The following is a 19,867-nucleotide window of genomic DNA, read 5'->3' on the forward strand; positions in this document are numbered from 1 at the left end:
ACGCCAAGTAATATTTTGATGCTTCTTCAAAACTTGATAGACAACCTACAATTTCAATTGACTTGTTCTGAACACTGAATCTGTTATAAAATCGATAAAAACTTTATTTATGTCCTTACAAAAAGTACACAAAATTAACTTACTATTATAAAATCTACAGCTTTGTATTAAAACAGTCACAGTTAACTATAGGCAAACAGTTCCTTGTGGACAAAAAGTTGTCCTTATTCAGGTGCTCACTCCAATCGCGTCCTTTTCGCAATATTCAAAAAAGAGTATAATACTGGAACACGATTTGAGTGCATTTCTTTTGTGTTGTCGTCGTCTCAACGTGGCAGCAAATGTCGGCGCTGAAAGTGCTGACCAACCGTCGGTCATTTGGCCGCCGTCGCCTTCGACAGCAGCGGCGGCAGGGGCAGTGGCGGGAAGGGCGCGTTCTCCTCGTAGATCATGACCAGCTTGTTGTAGCGCATGTTGCGTTTCACCATTTTGGTGCGACTTTGCGGTTCGCTGCCGTCGCTGCTGCTGCCGGAGGTGGTGTCGCTCAGGGACAACTTGGCCGAGAGGCCCTCCAGTTCGAGATCCAGGTAGAGCTGACCGAGCTGGTCGTTGACCAGGATGGGCTAGAGTGGAAATGGGACAGGTGATTAAACGAACTCGTGCACATCTGATTGTGAGCGCCAGCAGGGATGACTGTGGGCCAAAGAAACGTGGAACGTGAGATCATTACGTATAACAAAATCAATTAAAAAGCATAGGAATTTCGTATTCGTACCACTAAACATTTGATTTCAATAAAACAAAACAAAAAAATCGATTTAAAAATAGTGTTGTCGATTGATTATTTTTTCAATGCTCTACCTGTTTACTTGGAGGCGTAAAAAAGTTTGAGATAGAATTGTCATATTTTTAGGTAATCGCGAAACATCTAGGGCAAGGCTCGGTAATATTATCGTCAAACAAACTCTAACGTCTAACAAACTGTTTTAAGCTTCCGTAAACTGGGGTCAATCGGGACTCATGGGGCGAATCGGGACAGCAGTTTTAACCATGTTGGAGCACAATATTTTGATTTTTCTGGTTGGTTTTGGTTAGAACAGACTCTGGCCAACAAAATGTGTACATCCATTTTCAAATTTAAAAGCTTTAAGTGCTCTAAAAACTGCTGTCCCTATTCAGACTGTAGTCCCGATTCACCCCAGGTTACAGTTTTCAGTTTTCTATTTCTATGCATTTTCTTAGCTAACTTCGAAGTTTTTTTTTTTAAATATTTTTTCCCTCTCTTGGCAAATCCATTGTAAGAATCAGGGCTGCGGAGTCGGGTCATATTTCAAGCGACTCCGACTCTAGCTTTCCAAAATTTATTGACTCCGGCTCCAACTCCGACTCCGACACCTAATCTGTATTTTAAATATTACAAAAACGCATTTTCAACACAACAATTTTCTGAGTAAATTTGAATTATGTTGTTTGAAAAATTGGAACATTTTATTGAACTAATTGTGGTTTGGTTGAGCGTTTTAGCAGAATGCATTACTGTGAATACAAAGAGACGAGTTGTTCCTTTTAATTCCGCTATATATTTTAATATCTTGACAGATACGTATTTCGTCTACTACTTGCAGACTTCATCAGTGTTCTGTTCTCGACTGAAGGTTCATCGCTGGTGTATCCATATTTGTAGTTACTGTAGGTACTACCTCCTCGTTCTTCTTTTGTGCCTGTATAGGTAACAGCTTAAACAGCCACGTTGAGCCGTTACCTGAATCCTTGTTGAGTAAACGTTTGTTGCCTGCCTTGAAGATTTCCAAACTTTCAGCGACAGCCAGCTTCGATGGGTTAGTGATGTGTCTTAAGATGACCGCGTCGCTAGCTGTGATGTTATGTTTTTCCTCGATGATGTGTTCGGTTACTGCTGACTTGAAATGGGGGACAAATCCTTTCCGTTTTTCCTCCATGGCAATTTTGACATATGTGTGTATATGCTCATCCAACCTGGTTTGCAGCAATCTCTTAGTTTGTCCAATGTAGCTCATATCACAGTGGCCGCAGGATACCTCGTAGATGCCGGGTTTGCCTAAAGTCGGTATGGGGTCTTTCGTTGAACCTAAGATGGATTCCAACTGGCTGTTTCTACTGCTGAACACTAAATCGATGCCAAATTTAGCCAGTTTTTGTCGTAATGGGCGTGTTATCCTGTAGTCGAATTCTACTGCTGCTCTTCGCAGTGGCTCTGCTGATGGCGTAAGGGTTGTGAGTGAAGTTCTGTGCAGTTTTCTTTCCTTCTTATCGATGATTGCTTGGATAGTTGTTCTGCTGTAACCGTTGATTTCCGCTGTTTCAAATATGTACTCCAATTCTTTCTGTTTTCCTGCTTCGCTGAGGGGTAAAGTTGTCATCCTATGTATAAAATAATGATATGCTGCCATCTTATGTTGGAATGAATGGTTTGACGTGGCTGGGATTGTTCTTCTGGTGTTTGTTGGCTTCCTGTAGATCTCGAAAGAAAACGAAGATGGGCAACCTGGTTCTCTTAGGATCAGGATGTCTAAGAAAGGTAACTTTCCTTCGACTTCCATTTCATAAGTGAACTTGATGCTCCTGCGTGCACTGTTTATGGTGTCCAGTACCGTTGTTAAAGAGTCCCTGCTGATGATGCAGAAGATGTCATCTACGTATCTCCACCAACGTTCTGGTAGTAGGTTTTTGGTTTGTAGTTCGTGTTCCAAAGCTGCCATATAAACATCGCTCATGAACGGTGACAGTGGGTTACCCATCGATGCTCCCATCCTCTGTTGGTAGATGCAATCCCTGAACTGGAAGTAGCTCTGTTCCATGCATAATTTGACGAATGTTATATACTGGATCGTTTTTTGTCTCCATGGTTCTCCCTCGTATTGTGATTGCAGCCAATCCCGTAGAGTTCCTATTGCGTTTTTTACTGGTATGCTTGGGAACAGTGCTGTTACGTCGAAGGAAACCATTATTTCATCCTCAGCTATCGGTCCCGACTCTAAGAGCTCCTTTGTGAACACCTGCGAACTGATGATCGAACGGCTCGGGAAGGGTTTCGGCATACTCTTGAATTCCTCGACAAGCCACTTTGCGATCCGACTGGTTGGGGCATCCACTGCTGAAATGATTTCTCGCATCTCGTTGCCTGGTTTATGCACTTTAGGTAGTGCTTTAATCCTTGGTAGAGTTGGGTTCGGTACTCTCAACGATTTTGCAGTTTTCCCAACCGATTTCAAAAGGCCTGCACATTCTTTGATGGTGTTCTCTACTTTTTTGACCATATCGATTAGCGTGTATCCTCGTTGTAGTGAATATTTTTCCCTGTTTCCGAGTTTCTCAAGAAGTTCCTTGTCGTATTCGTCCCGGTCCATGATTACTACCCGGTTTCCCTTGTCCGCTTTTAGGTAGTACACGGGTTTCTCCTTGAGTTCCTTCACTACTCGTACTTCGGCGTTGTCCTGGTGTTTTGTTGTTGCTTCTCGTATTAATTTGGATACCGTCATCCTGACGCTGTTGATTTGTGCTGGAAGGAGCGGGGGAGGTTTTGTATGTTTTTCGTCGATGCTGTTAGCATTGATAACAGTTTCGATGTCGATAACAATGTTTTCCAGGTTTGGTTTTGATGATACCGCGTACTTAAGACCTTTGTTGAGTAACGTTAACTGTTCTTCTGAAAAAGTTTCAGAAGAACGATTAACAACGAACTCTTCTAAGGGTTTAACTACTGGTTTCATTGTAGGGGCAATGTGGGAAATCAGTTGTCGGAATTTGTTGTCCAGTATCTTGCGTTTCCTTTCTGATTCGCACTTCTCGGCTACCTTAACCTTCGTCAAAAAAGCTTCGAATTCGATGGGGAATTCTTTGGCTAGTTTCAGATGGAGTGAATAGCATTCGAGAGTTTTGATACTCAGTCTACCGTAGAGTTTTTTGATGCTCTCTTTGACAAGCTCTAACTCCACCCTCCGGATGATTTTGCTGTCCGTATGACCCTTCGTCCTAATCTTGTGGCTAGTTGGTGTAACTCGGTGTTCGACGACCAGAACGTTGGTGGAGATACGTAGATGACATCTTCTGCATCATCAAAAGGGACTCACTAACAACGGTACTGGACACCATAAACAGTGCACGCAGGAGCATCAAGTTCACTTATGAAATGGAAGTCGAAGGAAAGTTACCTTTCTTAGACATCCTGATCCTAAGAGAATGGATTATGATGTAACACACAGCTGAAAGGAACTCCAAAACTCTGTTTTGTACTTCAAAAGAACTTATTGTATCTTGATTATTCACCAATAAAACCGAATTTGAATTTGAATTTGATCCTAAGAGAACCAGGTTGCCCATCTTCGTTTTCTTTCGAGATCTACAGGAAGCCAACAAACACCAGAAGAACAATCCCAGCCACGTCAAACCATTCATTCCAACATAAGATGGCAGCATATCATTATTTTATACATAGGATGACAACTTTACCCCTCAGCGAAGCAGGAAAACAGAAAGAATTGGAGTACATATTTGAAACAGCGGAAATCAACGGTTACAGCAGAACAACTATCCAAGCAATCATCGATAAGAAGGAAAGAAAACTGCACAGAACTTCACTCACAACCCTTACGCCATCAGCAGAGCCACTGCGAAGAGCAGCAGTAGAATTCGACTACAGGATAACACGCCCATTACGACAAAAACTGGCTAAATTTGGCATCGATTTAGTGTTCAGCAGTAGAAACAGCCAGTTGGAATCCATCTTAGGTTCAACGAAAGACCCCATACCGACTTTAGGCAAACCCGGCATCTACGAGGTATCCTGCGGCCACTGTGATATGAGCTACATTGGACAAACTAAGAGATTGCTGCAAACCAGGTTGGATGAGCATATACACACATATGTCAAAATTGCCATGGAGGAAAAACGGAAAGGATTTGTCCCCCATTTCAAGTCAGCAGTAACCGAACACATCATCGAGGAAAAACATAACATCACAGCTAGCGACGCGGTCATCTTAAGACACATCACTAACCCATCGAAGCTGGCTGTCGCTGAAAGTTTGGAAATCTTCAAGGCAGGCAACAAACGTTTACTCAACAAGGATTCAGGTAACGGCTCAACGTGGCTGTTTAAGCTGTTACCTATACAGGCACAAAAGAAGAACGAGGAGGTAGTACCTACAGTAACTACAAATATGGATACACCAGCGATGAACCTTCAGTCGAGAACAGAACACTGATGAAGTCTGCAAGTAGTAGACGAAATACGTATCTGTCAAGATATTAAAATATATAGCGGAATTAAAAGGAACAACTCGTCTCTTTATTGAACTACTTTAAATTTACATTCATTTTTTAAGTTAATAAGCTAGCTACACTAATTTTCAATTGTTTTTTTAGCAAGTTTTCATTTACTGAAAATTTCAGTAGTGCAGATTTCAGTAAATTTAACTGAATTCAGTAATGAGAAATTGGTGTGTAGCAACTATCGACAATACCCTGGTTTTGAAATAAATAAAAAAAACTAAAACTCTAAAACTCTTTTAGGTTATAAGAATTACGAAATTGTGAAGTGATTAATTACTAATAAAAACTAATTGAAATTGAAACAATCTTTCTAAATCCGGGGCACATGGGGCGAATTGGGACAACAGTTTTAGCCTTTGATATTTTTGAGGGATTTTCAAAAAAAAAAAAATCAATTCGCCTCAGTTGACGGTAACGGCTAACTGAATTCAGTAATGAGAAATTGGTGTGTAGCAACTATCGACAATACCCTGGTTTGAAATAAATAAAAAAAAACTAAAACTCTAAAACTCTTTTAGGTTATAAGAATTACGAAATTGTGAAGTGATTAATTACTAATAAAAACTAATTGAAATTGAAACAATCTTTCTAAAATCGGGGCACATGGGGCGAATTGGGACAACAGTTTTAGCCTTTGATATTTTTGAGGGATTTTCAAAAAAAAAAATCAATTCGCCTCAGTTGACGGTAACGGCTGTTTTTGGACCAGTTTTTTTACTGAGCTTTACTGCCGTTCTACGCATAATTGTCCCATGTCAGTTTTTGACGATTTTGACTTTATGCCATTTTTAAGTTTAGTCTGATGTGTACTTTAAGAAAAACACATAAAATCTGGAACTTTGTTCGGAAACACATCAAAAACAACACCAAGTCTGTTTGTCCCATCGTTGAACTTCTACGCATAATTGTCCCACCAAGTATTTTCTTACACGGAATCATTAGTTTTACTAAGCATTATGCCTTGTTTGCCTGTTGTATAGCAAGAGGATCACAAATAAGAGTGATAAACTGCTAACTGGGGCGATTAGGGACACATAGGGCGAATAAGAACCCACGGGACAATTATGCGTAGAAAAACAGAAATCGGTCGAAAAATTTCAATCGCGTTTTTCTCAGTTGCACTTTTTTGAACATGGGACAATTATGCGTAGAACGGCAGTTTACCACAATAAAAATAAAGGTATTTAAAAAAATGCATGCTTTATGTTTGAATACAATTCTAATAATGAAAAATGTATGACAGAAGAGAAGATATACAACAGATGATGTGTAGTGATGTACAATGGGGTTGTAGACTAAGCCTAAAACCGTTGGAAACGTACAGAAAAATGAGATAAACCAACAAGAAAACACTAAGAAATGAAAGTAAGGATAAAAACACAAAACATGAGAATTCAAGCTTTTCTCATGAACATCAAATAGTTCAAAAATAATAGTAAAAATGCGAAACCAACCTGGTTGACACTCTTGAGCGCGATCAGGTCCGCGTCCAGCACCTCCTTGATGGACCGCTCGTTCATCTGGTACCGGTAGATGAGGTCCTTCGTCTGGCAGATGTTGTCCAGCCAGGGCGGGTTCGGACGCCGCTTGGCCCGCACCACATTGTGCGAGCCGCAGTCCCAGATCATCTCGCCCGACTCGCCGCCCTTGTCCACCCCATTGCACTCGGACGAGTTGTCCGTCTTGAGGAAGCTCGAGTAAAAGCTGGAAAAGCTGGACTCGTCCATGTCGTCGCTGTTGTTGCCGTGTACGGTTAGCATCTTTGTTGCGGTGCAACCTGGGCGCACTTTTAGGCGGTGGTCCATGTCCAGCTGGAAGTCGTTGTCGACGTTCGAGATCATTGGCGAGCCGGCGTGGTCCTTTTTCGACGATTCCGAGAATGCCTAATCAACGCAAAGATATTGGTATCAGTCACGGGAAGGTTGCTTGCGGTGCTCAAAACGAATTTGAGATTACCAAAGACGGCAGCAATGTTGCAAATTTCGAATAAATGAGTATTTTTTCACGTTAATGATTATTGAACGTAATGAGATGTTTAGGTTAAAGTTAGAATAACAAAGTTATTCTTTATATTCAATAAAAAAAGATAAAGAAAAATAACAAATAAAATAATTTTCTAAATGATGATCTCTCCAGCATACTTTTTCTTAATTCCCAGCTAGTTAGTATTTTTTCCCCATGACCTATGAAGAGTATCGGGGTCGCAATAACAAAGCAGATTGAGTGGCTATTTTTCAACTTAATGTTAACATTCCGTAGGTCATAGATGTCGTGAAATGGTCCAGCTTGTGACGATACACTACCTTCCATTTACTAAGCAATCGAATCCAGAAGGGAAAAGATCACCAGTTGTGTTTGTCCGAGCTGGGATTTGAACCCTGTGTTATTTGTACACATTTTGGAGGCCGGATCTCAGATATTTCAATGAAAATTATGTCCGGGTCCCTTATGCAACCCGTCGTTAGTTAGATAATTGAAAGACCTTTCAAATGAGCCTAAAATATCGAAGATCTGACAACCCTATCAAAAGTTATTAGCACTTATGTGTTATTTATACACTTTTTGGAGGCCGGATTTCAGATTTTGTGATAGAAATATTGTCTGAATCTTCCTTCGAACTATCGTTGGATAGGGTTTTTATCAGATCTTGCCGATGAGCCAGAAATATTGAAGGTCTGCGAACCCTATCAAAAGAAATGAGTAATAAAGTTGATTTGTTAAACATGTTAAGGGGGAATGTTGCTATTTTTACTGAATGTATTGACTTTATGAATGTGAGGAAGGCACCAACCACCTAAAGGTGGATTAAGTAACGTTTTTTTGTATTTTCTCATTTAAAATATCGATTATCGCCGATAGTGGACGATGACTTATTTTTAAAATGTTTCTAAAATCGACTTAATTCAACTATATCATGTTAAATTTTCAATGCTTTCACTAAGAATATATGGTTTGAAAATATATTAAGTTTCAAGTATTAATACTCGAAATTGTTCACAAAATACCATATTTTTCGAATATACTCATATTTTCATAATTTGCAAATAAAAGCGAAGCGGAATTTGTTACCCACTTTCAAATTATTAGATTTTTTTATGAAAAATCTAAAATTTTCATAATTTGCAATATGAGTATCAAACGAAGCGAAATGTGGTATGCATTTTCATTATATTACAGATTTTTTTTTGTTAATGTACTCAAATTTTCTCAAATTACTCAAATTTTATCAAATTACAAATTACGAAAATAATGAAATTTTCAAAAATTCACAAAGGAAGCAAAATTTTGAAGAATTTTCATGATATTATTTTTGTGTAAATCAATCAAACTTTCACAGAACATCGTTTTTTGAAAATATTAGATTTTTTATAAATAATTTGCAATATTTATTTGCAATTTTCTATGAAGCATACACCATTTGAATGCATGTAAGCATGCAAAATTTCGCTTCGTTTAAAACCCATATTTTAGTATTCTCAACAAAAAAAACTTAAATAAGTTTACCAAATTTCGCTTGGGTATCAAACCCATATTGCAAATTTTAGTATTTTCAAAAAATATGGTATTTTGTGAAAATTTTAGTTTTTTCCAAGCAACTCTAATAAAGTGAAAATGCATACAAAATGTTGTTCGATTGCAAATTATGAAAATTTGAATACTTTCCAAAAAATACGGTATTTTATGAACAATTTTGAGTAGGGGAACAGCATCTTATTCCAGCGTGCCTCTAATGTTGCCATATCAGCACTTCGACGTTCAATTACAGCTCATAAAACGAATTTTCAACTGAAATCGGTGTGTGATCATTTCTTTTGACCGTCCTGGAGTCATTTGGATGACACACTGCTTCTAAAACACTAGTCACCTATCCACCAATCAGTTTCATTTCTTTCTTCTAATTTTGAGAGTTTAATTTCACCGAAAAATACCGATAAGATCCCGTAATTCCAACACAATTTAAGGTGATTAACACAATTTGGGTAAATAAATAATCAGTCCCAATACTGAGCAGAATTCGAGTGAGTTCAATAGGAAGTAAGCAAGTAAGTTTCTATAAACAGTTTTACAAAATAAGTTGTTTAAATAATGAAAATCAGCAAATTAGATAGAGTTAGGAACGTCCTGTCAAACAGGGTCGATTTTAGAAATATTTCAAAAATGAGTTTTCGTCCATTGTCAACGATAAATACAATACATTAATACATTTTTTTTAAATGCGTAAATTATAAAAAATGTATTATTAAAAAAAAATTGAAAATGTGCGTATTGAATATTCAAAACCTAATTTGTAACATTTTAGTACTTTATTTTAAACAACGCTTATCTATTGCGTTTTTAGGTCCCCTGTTGAAAATAAAGGAAATTGGTTTATTCTGTAAAAATAAGGTATTTTGTAAATAAAAATAGAATTTTACATAAAATTTAAAAAAAAACTTTCGTCGTTAGTAACCAGTGTTGTCATTCTCGCACCCTCGCGAGAAAAAAAAATCATCTCCCTCGAGTTCTTGCCACGAGTCGCGAGCTGCCGAGAGCACTCGCCGAGTGCACGTTCTCCCCACCGCTCGCGAACGGGCTAGCTCGCGAGAAAAGTTGCCCGCTCGCGGGATGTAAAACGAGTTGGCAACGAAGGGACCATCCATAAACCACGTGGACACTTTTTTGGGAATCTGTTACCCCCCCCCCCCCCTCGTGGACAATTGTCCATACAAAAAAAAAGTATTTTGTATGGATCGTGGACAATCGCCATACCCCCCCCCCCCCCCCCTAAGTGTCTACGTGGTTTATGGATGGTCCCGAAAGAAAACAACACAACTATTGAAGTTACACCTCTTTACCATCGTGTCGTTCGCATTCATAAACCTGATGAACAAATTGCTATCTTGGAACGAATGGCTAGCACGAGGAAAGGACTACACTCGCTCGCGAGTGAGAAAAGCTGTTCGTCTCACTCAAATCGCAACACTGTTTGTAACCTAAATTTTGAATGTAATTTTTTTAAATTAGTATTCTGTGCAACGAAAATAAAAATTGTGAAAATTTGACCCAATGGTTCACAGTAAAAAAATCATGGTAATATTACAACTGGGTAGGAGTACATCTTCAATGTCAGAAAAAATGTGTAATTTTCCTTCGGGACCATCCACAAACCACGTGGACACATTTTTGGAAATCTCAACCCCCCCCCCCCCCTCCCCTCGTGGACAATTGTCCATACAAAAAAAATCGTGGACAATCGCTTTGTATGGAACGTGGACAATCGCCATACCCCCCCCACCCCCCCCCCCTAAAGTGTCCACGTGGTTTATGGATGGTCCCTTCTGAAAATGTGTAATTTTACCACTTTTCTGGTGTAACTCTCCAAATTGAGGTAAAACTACAACATTAAAGAGGTAATATTCAACCTTCCAAAATTACACCTTCAAAATTCACACTATTTTTTACTGTGTATTTTACACTTGAAACACTAATGTAGTGAAAAATCTTTGCGAAATATGGCTTTATCACGCTATTAAATGGCTGGTGGAAGCTCAAATTTCAACCAATTTATTCACTTCAAGTAGCACAATGTTTGAAATCGGTTTAGAACTTCAAAGTTTATAATTGATTAGGGATCCCGCTATTAAAATTAGATATTTAGGTGCTCAATTTGGTTTCAATTTCTGCTACTCAAAAGGATCGTAAATACAATAAGTTGGCAACAAAACTTAAGTTTGGATTTCCGCAATCAATTTCTCAATTCATGTGATTTTAACTAGCAATTGCTTACATGACAACCGTATCGCACCTTCCCCTAGATTATATTGAATGCAAGACAGTGAGCGAAAGAGTAACTCTCATTGCCCCTTTTCTTCTGATTCGAGAGGAAACGAGAGAAACGCGAGTCGCTCTCGCATGTCACGAGAGAAGATAATCCTCCTCTGAAAAGATTGAAACTAAAAGCCATTTGCTTTGGTTTACGTTGCTGAATCTGTCAAAATAAGGTTTAATTTAAATTGTACTTTTTAAGTCTCTCTTTTGGGTATTATTTGTATTCAAATTTCAATTTCCACATTTGAGCGTGTACAGCTCTTCAAATTGCCCGTCGTCGTCGTCGTCGAATACCCGGTTGTACGCTGTAATTTACCCGATTTGCCATTGATGCAGACGCAATACTTCCCATGTTGGAGCCCGGTTCGGCCTTGACTGAGGTCGCCTGGGAGGGTGGCCACTGGAAGGACGTCAGCGCCACCTGGGACTGCGATCCGCTGCCCGCCGGCGGTGGAATGGTTTGCAGCACCTGCCGTCCGCCGGGCATGTCACCGGGGACGACCTGGCCGGAACTTCCGGGTACCGGATTCTGGGAGGTGGGTGGTTGCGGTTGTAGTTTCTGAAAGGGGTGGAGGGGGGGGGGATTGTTAGTGGTGAGAGTTTGAATGAGGGGGGTTGGGGGTTTGCTTACGTTACGGGCATCGGAGGCTAGTCCGCAAGGTGGCGGAGCCGGTTGGTAGGGCATTGCGTGGTACATAATCGGTGGGTAGAGGACCGACTGCTGGTAGAGTTGCGGATGAGGGTACATCATGCCGGCCACGTACGGAACGGTGATGGGGTTTAGGGTTGGGTTGGTTGATGTCGGTTGAGCCGCGGCCGGGATGTAGTACAACGTTGGGAAGATGCTGTGCGAAGGGACGAAGCTGGCGGACGAGCTGGTTTGGGCGGTTTGGACGGTTGTGACACTGACGGAGAAGGGTGGCCACATTTCGCCGGCACGTGGCAGGTTGTACGGAACGGTAGCCGTCTGTTGGCCCATGGTTACGGCCGTTGTGGTCACGACTGCTCGGCAGGTATCCATCGGAACTACGGGAAGTCGTTGTTGGGTGGGTTTGGGCAGCACCGTGTGTTGCGCTGATGAGGATTGTGGTTGATAGTCGCGCATGGGGTTGGAATTGTGCTGATGCTTTGCAGTTTTGTGCATGTCTTCCTCCCACGAGTGCGATGATCCCCGCTTGACGCCATGCGTTGCGATGTTCGTGTACACTTTGTCCGGCGGTCCCTTTCGGCTTTTGTCCGCTCCTCTGCTCGTGGTTCGTGCCTCGCGATGCCTCTTCAGCATCACCTTCTGCATGTCTTCGTTGTGCTGGCAAAGCAACTCTTCCGTCAACGTCGGCGGTTGTACGCTGCCGGACGAGGTGCCAGTGTTGCTGGTCGTGTTGGTTGTGCTGTCCATTTGAGCGTTACTTTCGGAGCTGAAATTTCCCGCACTGCCACCACTGCCGCCACCTCCACTTGCGCTGAACCGCTGGTTCGGGCTGACGTTCGTCCGGTCATCCTGGATCTCGGTGTTTGTCCCACCGGACGAGTCATTCTTCAGCGATTCTTCAATGTTCATGACCGGACGAGAGTCGAAGAACCGCTGCAAGTTGTCGTTGTAATTGAGTTGATTGTAACTCGGCGGGGTCTCCGAGGAGCTCTTACTATTGAAATAATCGTGATGCGGAGATATCTCGCCAAGCATGACCGAATCCCGCTCCGAGAAGGTAAAATCCGACTCGTTCAGCAGGTTCAGCTTAAGCTCGGGCTGCGTAACCTCGTCCATAAGCTCCTCCATAAACGAAGCCAGCGCTTTGCAACGCTTGGAGACTTCCTGCTTGACCGTATCGGATGGTTTCGTTACGGGCTCCTTCAGCAGCCTCAAAATCTGCTCCTCGATCGTTTTTGCCTCCTTCAGCAGCTCGTCCGCAAATTGGTGCTGATGATTAAAGTGCAACGCAAACACGTCCGGATCGGACGGACCTTCCATAATGTGATGATTACCAATGACAAACTCCAACTCTCGTGACCACGGGTTCACAAAGCTGGTCCACTCGGTCTTTAGTACGAGATAACAGCCGTTCTTCACCCGGAAGCGGTATGGTTGACTCACAAACGAAGCTCCCGCCGTTCGTCCCTTGACCATGATCGTTTCGTACATTTTCTTCAAGATCGGCATGTCCTCCGGATGGTAAAGTTCCATAATGGACTGACCAAGAATGTCCTGCGGCAGATATCCAATGGACTCGACCGAGTTACCATCGACGTAATTCAGCACTCCGTTCGTAGTGTGTCGAGTGCTGAACTTGAGCTTCCGCTCGTTCATACGTTCGTTAGGCTGAGTGTACACACTTTTGACAGGAGTCGCCGAAACGATCAGCAAAATGTTACGTCCCGTGCTGGGCGACACCTCACCGCTGTTGTCATTCGGCGCCTCACGGAAGGTCAACACCAAGCAGTACGGCTCGTAGTTGACCGTAGTCTTCGTCACTCCAAAACCGGCACTCTTCAGACCTCGATACTTGCGCAGCATCACGTACAAACAGTTCTTCTGGTCCTTGTTATTCGAACCATTCTTGGACTCTCCCAACGGCAGCACCACCTTCGAGGTGATCTGACTCGCGAACGTAGCCCGATCCTTCGGATGGACAAAGTCTATGAACGACCTCCCAAGCCACATATCCTTCGGAAAGCCCAAGCTACGCGTAATACTGGGCGTCGTAAACAGAACAACCCCGTCCAGCATCGAAATTACGCAGCAAAATCCGTCTTCAACCTCCGGTTTGGCGGCTTTCGGCGGGTTACAATCGGCGGGCGTCTTCGGGGCACCTTCCTGCCCCTCAACACCTTCCCCCTCTACACCACCTTCCTCCATCGGAACCACTCCGGAGCTCGACGGCATCGCCGCATCAATCACGTTGGCGGATTCCGCTTGCGGTTGGCTATGCATTGTTTGATTTTCATCTGAAAGGAAAAAAGAAACAAAGTCATTCAGACATCCCACCGCAAACCCCCTCCATCCCCAAAATTCCTCACCACTCGCCAGCGTCGGTTCGTCGCACGTGGCCGTCGCAGGTGACCCGTTGGGTTTGCTCGCTTCGTTCATATCTGGCTGCGCGTTCATTTCTTGATGACCACCCGTCGTGGCCCCAGTTTCGCCCTGACCCGACGCACTTCCGGGTCCCGCCCCGTCACAAGCCATCAACTGGTCCGCCTCCGTGGCCCCGGTTCCGCCATTGGTGCCATTTCCGCAGGCCGCCGTCGCCGTTCCCGGTCCGCTGGCCTCGATCGACGTCCGGATGCGTTTCTTCTTGCGATCCTTGTCCTTTGTGCGCTTGATGACCGGGTGCTGCGTGATGGGACCGGGAATCGCTCCCGGGGTGTTGTTTTTGCCGCCATAGCCGCTGCTGCCCCCGCTGGAGCTGTTACTGTGGCGCGATTTGGAACTGCCACTGCGTGTGAGCGGGGAGAAAAAAGGCGTTGTTAGGGCAATGTAAATTGGTATGCTAAATTTTCTAATGCACAGACGCTTGTTCCACACAAACAGTCCAGACTCGATTGTTCGAAGTCCTCGGAAGAAATAACCACTTCGAATAATTGAGATCGGGCTGTTTTGATGAATTAATTATTTGCTATTTCGTACTTTTTCTCCATAGTCCATACACATTTATTCAGACTTTTTTATAGTTATTTTCATATAAAATTCAGTCACTTCTCAGCTCTATCTACGTGCACATAGGTAAGATAGGCATCGGTCGGTTCTTTTAAAAAAATAAATACCGTAAACTGGGGTCAATCGGGACACATGGGGCGAATTGGGACAGCAGTTTTAACAGCCACTTTTTAATTTTGTTTGCTTGTTTTTCACTTTTCTATTATAGGCCTTACACGGGGATCTAACAACCTCTTCAAAGCCCTAATCAGGGCTGGTTTTAAAGAAGTAACGATAAAACAGTTCTTTACACGGAAATGGAATCCATTTCCAAATAAGCAGAGAGATTTTTCTGTTTTGATTTTGCTGATGTTTGCCAGCAATGTCTCTAAACCAGCGGAATTTTTCGCTAAAACCAGCAGCATAGTTCTGCTGGTTTGTTTTCGCAAATTACTGCCAACAAAATTTTATGTTTTCAGCGTAGTTATCTACTACAAAACAAACAAGCAGAACTATGTTTTGAAAACTTTTCCAATAAAATTTCACTCGTTGAGAAACATGAAAAATTGCGGTTCCTAGAGAAATTGATCCGCCAAACAGCAAAAAGCTTGATTAAACCTGGGTCATTTCACTTTTGGCCACCGATTTTGACCAAACTTAACTAAAATCATTTTTTGTGCCGATTGAACCATCCTTCTTTCTTTTGCAACGCCCTTTTCTTGACGATTTTCTGAAAAACTTTGTATTCTTTTACTCGTAACTTTACAACTATTAGACCAAAAGACTTTCTCCTGGTTGCATTTTATAGGAAATTGTACTAGAAATTGATTAAAAATAAAATATCAACCCTCAAATGCCTTCCATTATAGTTTCTTTGCAGTTTATAATTGAAACCGTGTTTTTCAACCATTCCTTATATTTATATAAATATATGTTATTTGATCACCATCGTGTTCCCTGAACAATTCTACATAAGAATCAATGCATATCTCAAACTAAATCAAACCATTGCCGAGAATCAGCCCATCAAAAATAAAAACTCCAAATTTCCTATCCACCTTTTATTGAGCAATTCTCTACCAAAACCGGAAATGGATTTTATTTGTATTTTTTTTTTGGCTCAAACTTTGTACGGGCCTTCCCTATGGCCAAAGAAGCTATTTTGTGTTCTTGGTTCGCCCATAAAAGTCTTCATACAATTTTGGCCGCTGTCCATACAAAAATGGTACGTAAATATTCAAACAGCTGTAACTTTTGAGTGAATTTTCGGATCAATTCGGTGTCTTGGGCAAAGTTGTAGGTATTGTTGAGGAAAATCGAGAAAAAATAGGTACATGGATTTTTTTTGCACATTTTTAGTCAACTTTTTTCATAAAAACTTTATTTCCCAAAATACGTATTTTTTTGATTTTTAGACCGAATCTATGACATTTCCCCGAAACCCACATTCCCGAAGAGACATTTCCCCGAATGCCACATCTCCGAAAAGACACTTTCCTGAAATGTCATTTACCCGAAAATCATTTCCCCGAACGATCCATTTCCCCGAACGGCTACATCCCCGAATGGCGACTTCCCCTAAAAACCATTTTCCCGAATGGCCACTTCCCCTAATTTTCCACATCCCTGAAAATCATTTTCCCGAATGACCATAATCCCGAACGGCCATTTCCCCGAACGCCACTTCCCCGAACCCGGTCAGGCGGGTATGGCCGTTGTCCAGAACCGGGTTCGGGGAATTAGCGATCAATAAAGTATCATGTCCACAATAGAGCTTTATGACGTTTCGCGTACGCACACTAGTGCACCATTTGATTTTGCTGGCTGACAAAATTTAACCTCACTTAATTTTTGTGTACGTACACGCAATACGAAAGAACGTAGATTACTCTATTGAACGTTCAAAAAAATCCGAGCTTCACTTGAATTTTGAATATTCAAATTGATGTAAGTGCGACAACTGGCCAAAGGGATTTCAGGTCAGAACGTGTTTGACACACGTTCAGGCCAGACTACCGCAAAAATTTTCAAAAAATGCTTTTTGTAATTCAATAATCAACTATTTAGATTTGATTAAAAGTGTTGGTCGCAGAACTCGAATTGGACGTAAAAAAATAAAAAATAATTGTTCAAAGCCTTCATCCAGCCAAAATTGATAAAGACAAATTAGTTCAGTTAAACAAAATCTAGAACAAACTGAATCCTGCGCATCGAGTCGTCGCATGAAGCTATCGTTGCTGTTCTATCCTTACCACGTAGATACCGTTTTGGAAAATTGTCCTTTGCTGAAAATGGCCGCTACAAAAAAAATCTTTTTTTATGGAACGTGGATGATCTCAATACCCCGCACTCTTGAAGTGTCCGCGTGGTTTATTAATGGCCTTCTACGGTTATTTGTTTTTTTTTAATCTTACAAAACACGTAGGAGAATTCAATATTAACGTCATACTTTTATAAAAAAAATCCCTAAATAACAATTTAGTTTATATCTAGGTCATCATTCGGAAAAAATAATTTTTTGGTGAAGTAACCATTCGGGTATATGTAAATTCGGGAAAACGGCAGTTCGTTTAAATGACCATTCAGGTTAATGACATTCGGGGTTTCTCCTGTCTCGTCAGAGGCGCTGGAGCAGAAATCCCACGTTAGAGGAAGGCCATGCCCCGGGGGGCGTAGTGCCAATAGTTTCGTTTTTTTTTTTTCGACATTCGGGGATATGGAATTTTCGGGAAAATGATTTTTGGGGATGTGGAATTTTCGGGAAAATGATTTTCGGGGAAGTGGCACTTTCGGGGAAATGATTTTCGGGGATGTGGAATTTTCGGGGAAATGAATTTCGGGGATATGGGATTCGGGAAAGTGGGATTCGGGGATAAGGGATGAAACCTTTTAGACCACGTCGCCTTCAAGTTTTAAATTTTCAACTCCCCTTTTCTCCATACAGAATTACAACATTTTGTTATTTTTGTACAGAATTGATTATATTTACTTTTTCATTGAACAAGATTAAAGTGGGTTTGAGATATTTTTTCATCAAAATGGCAGGGATGAAACTAGCAATTCAAATTAAAATTACAAAAATAAGGTCGCATAAGAGCAATTCTCTACGAAATCGGTCTTTTTTTTAAGTTTTAATTTTTGTATTTTTTAATCCGACTGAAACATTTTTGGTGCCTTCGATATGCCCAAAGAAGCCATTTTGTATAATTAATTTGTCCATATAATTTTCCATACAAATTTGGCAGCTGTCCATACAAAAATGATGTATGAAAATTAAAAAAAAAAACTGTATCTTTTGAAGGAATTTTTTGATCGATTTGGTGTCTTCGGAAAAGTAGTAGGTATGGATATGGACGACACTGAAAAAAATGATACACGGTAAAAAAATTTTGGTGACTTTTTGTCACTTAAACTTGATTTGCAAAAAAACACTATTTTTTTTTTATTTTTTTTAAATGTTTAAGGGAACATAAAATGCCAACTTTTCAGAAATGACCAGGTTGTGCAAAAAATCTTTGACCGAGTTATGAATTTTTTAATCAATAATGATTTTTTCAAAAAATCGATATCAAATTTGCAATCAAAAGTACATCAGTAAAATTTTGATAAAGTGCACCGTTTTCAAGTTGAGGCCATTTTTAGGGAACTTTTTTGAAAATAGTCGCAGTTTTTATTTTTTTAAATAGTGCACATGTTTGCTCACTTTTGAAAAAAATATTTTTGAAAAGCTTAAAAATTCTCTATATTTTGCTTTTCTGAACTTTGTTGATATTTATCTTTATGAAAATTTCACTAGAGTACTTTTTGATTGCAAATTTGATTTTACATCGAAAAAAAATTTGGCGACCAATATTTCGATTTTTTGGAAAATAGTATTGACTAAAACATTATAACTCGGTCAAAGATTTTTTGCACAACCTGGAAATTTCTGAAATGTTGGCATTTGATGTCCTCTTAAACATAAAAAAATAAAAATAGTGTTTTGCAAATCAAGTTTTAGAGACAAAAAGTCAAATAAAAAATCACCAAAAATGTTTTACCGTGTATCATTTTTTTTTTAGTGTAGTCCGTATCCATACCTACTATTTTGCCGAAGACACCAAATCGATCAAAAACTTCCTTCAAAAGATACAGATTTTTGAATTTTCACGTATCATTTTTGTATGGACAGCTGCCAAATTTGTATGGAAAATTATATGAACGAATTTATGATGCAAAATGGCTTCTTTGGGTAAACTGAAGGCACCAACAAAGTTTCAGCCGGATTAAAAAATACCAAAAAAATCGAATAACCGAAATCTGAGAGACTCGAATGTGATGTTAAAATTAAGAAAATTAAAAAAATGTTCATCTTTGTATTATGCATTACAAACCATCGGATAATCAATACTTCGGATAATCGAGTCTTGACTGTATAAATCATTTCATTTATATTTTTTAACGGAAACCGGAACCTACCTCCGCTGTGACTGGCTGTTGCTGCAACTGTTGGAGTATCCCGAGTCGGAGATCTTTGTGTTGTGGGTCGATTCGGCCCCTTCCATGTTCTCCATGGTCGTTTCTCCGTACCTCCAACGTTTTCACCACAAAAAAATCTCGATCTATTGAGAGAAATATGAATATCTTCCTGGAATGTCCTTCTTCACCACCACTTTCTGGCGAGACACACTTATTTGTTGTAATGTACTTGATAATTCGACGCAATTCTGAAAAAATACCAGTCGATGATAGTTTGCTCCGACCTGGACAAGCTAAGCACTGAGAATGAAATTGTATTTGTGAAGGGGGTTGTGTGACACTCGTCGACGGATTTGGTCGAAACGTGCCCGGCAATGTGAGTTCAATTAGTGCCTGCCTATTGGCAGCAGTACACGTACCCTGCCACGCACGACTTATATCACTGTTCTCTGAGTGGTTATGCTCCGAGTCGCAAGGGACAATTGGGGTTAAGTTCTTCGGATATTTTTTTTCTTCTAAAATTGATAATTATTTAAGTATGTTTAATTTTGATTCTGGGCTTGATTTTATTTTCCTTTTTCTGTATTTTTTTCAATGAAACTATCCACAAATCAACTTAGAACAACCCCATTCGATTGCGAATCGGTGTCAACACATTGC

At 40.7% G+C, this 19,867-nt stretch overlaps 1 protein-coding gene across 1 annotated transcript; it reads right to left on the bottom strand.

The window, feature by feature from the left end:
- Positions 1 to 62: 62 nt before the first annotated feature.
- On the bottom strand, positions 63 to 19,434 carry LOC120422257 (period circadian protein). Its single transcript, XM_039585654.2, has 6 exons — positions 19,208 to 19,434; positions 14,134 to 14,549; positions 11,750 to 14,061; positions 11,435 to 11,677; positions 6,765 to 7,193; positions 63 to 623 (listed from the first exon to the last, which is right to left on the bottom strand). The coding sequence occupies exons 1-6, from the start codon at positions 19,300 to 19,302 to the stop codon at positions 375 to 377; spliced, it is 3,744 nt and encodes a 1,247-aa protein (XP_039441588.1). The 5' UTR covers positions 19,303 to 19,434; the 3' UTR covers positions 63 to 374.
- Positions 19,435 to 19,867: the final 433 nt, after the last annotated feature.

This window comes from Culex pipiens, chromosome 3, assembly GCF_016801865.2.
Source record: "Culex pipiens pallens isolate TS chromosome 3, TS_CPP_V2, whole genome shotgun sequence".
NCBI lineage: Eukaryota > Metazoa > Arthropoda > Insecta > Diptera > Culicidae > Culex > Culex pipiens.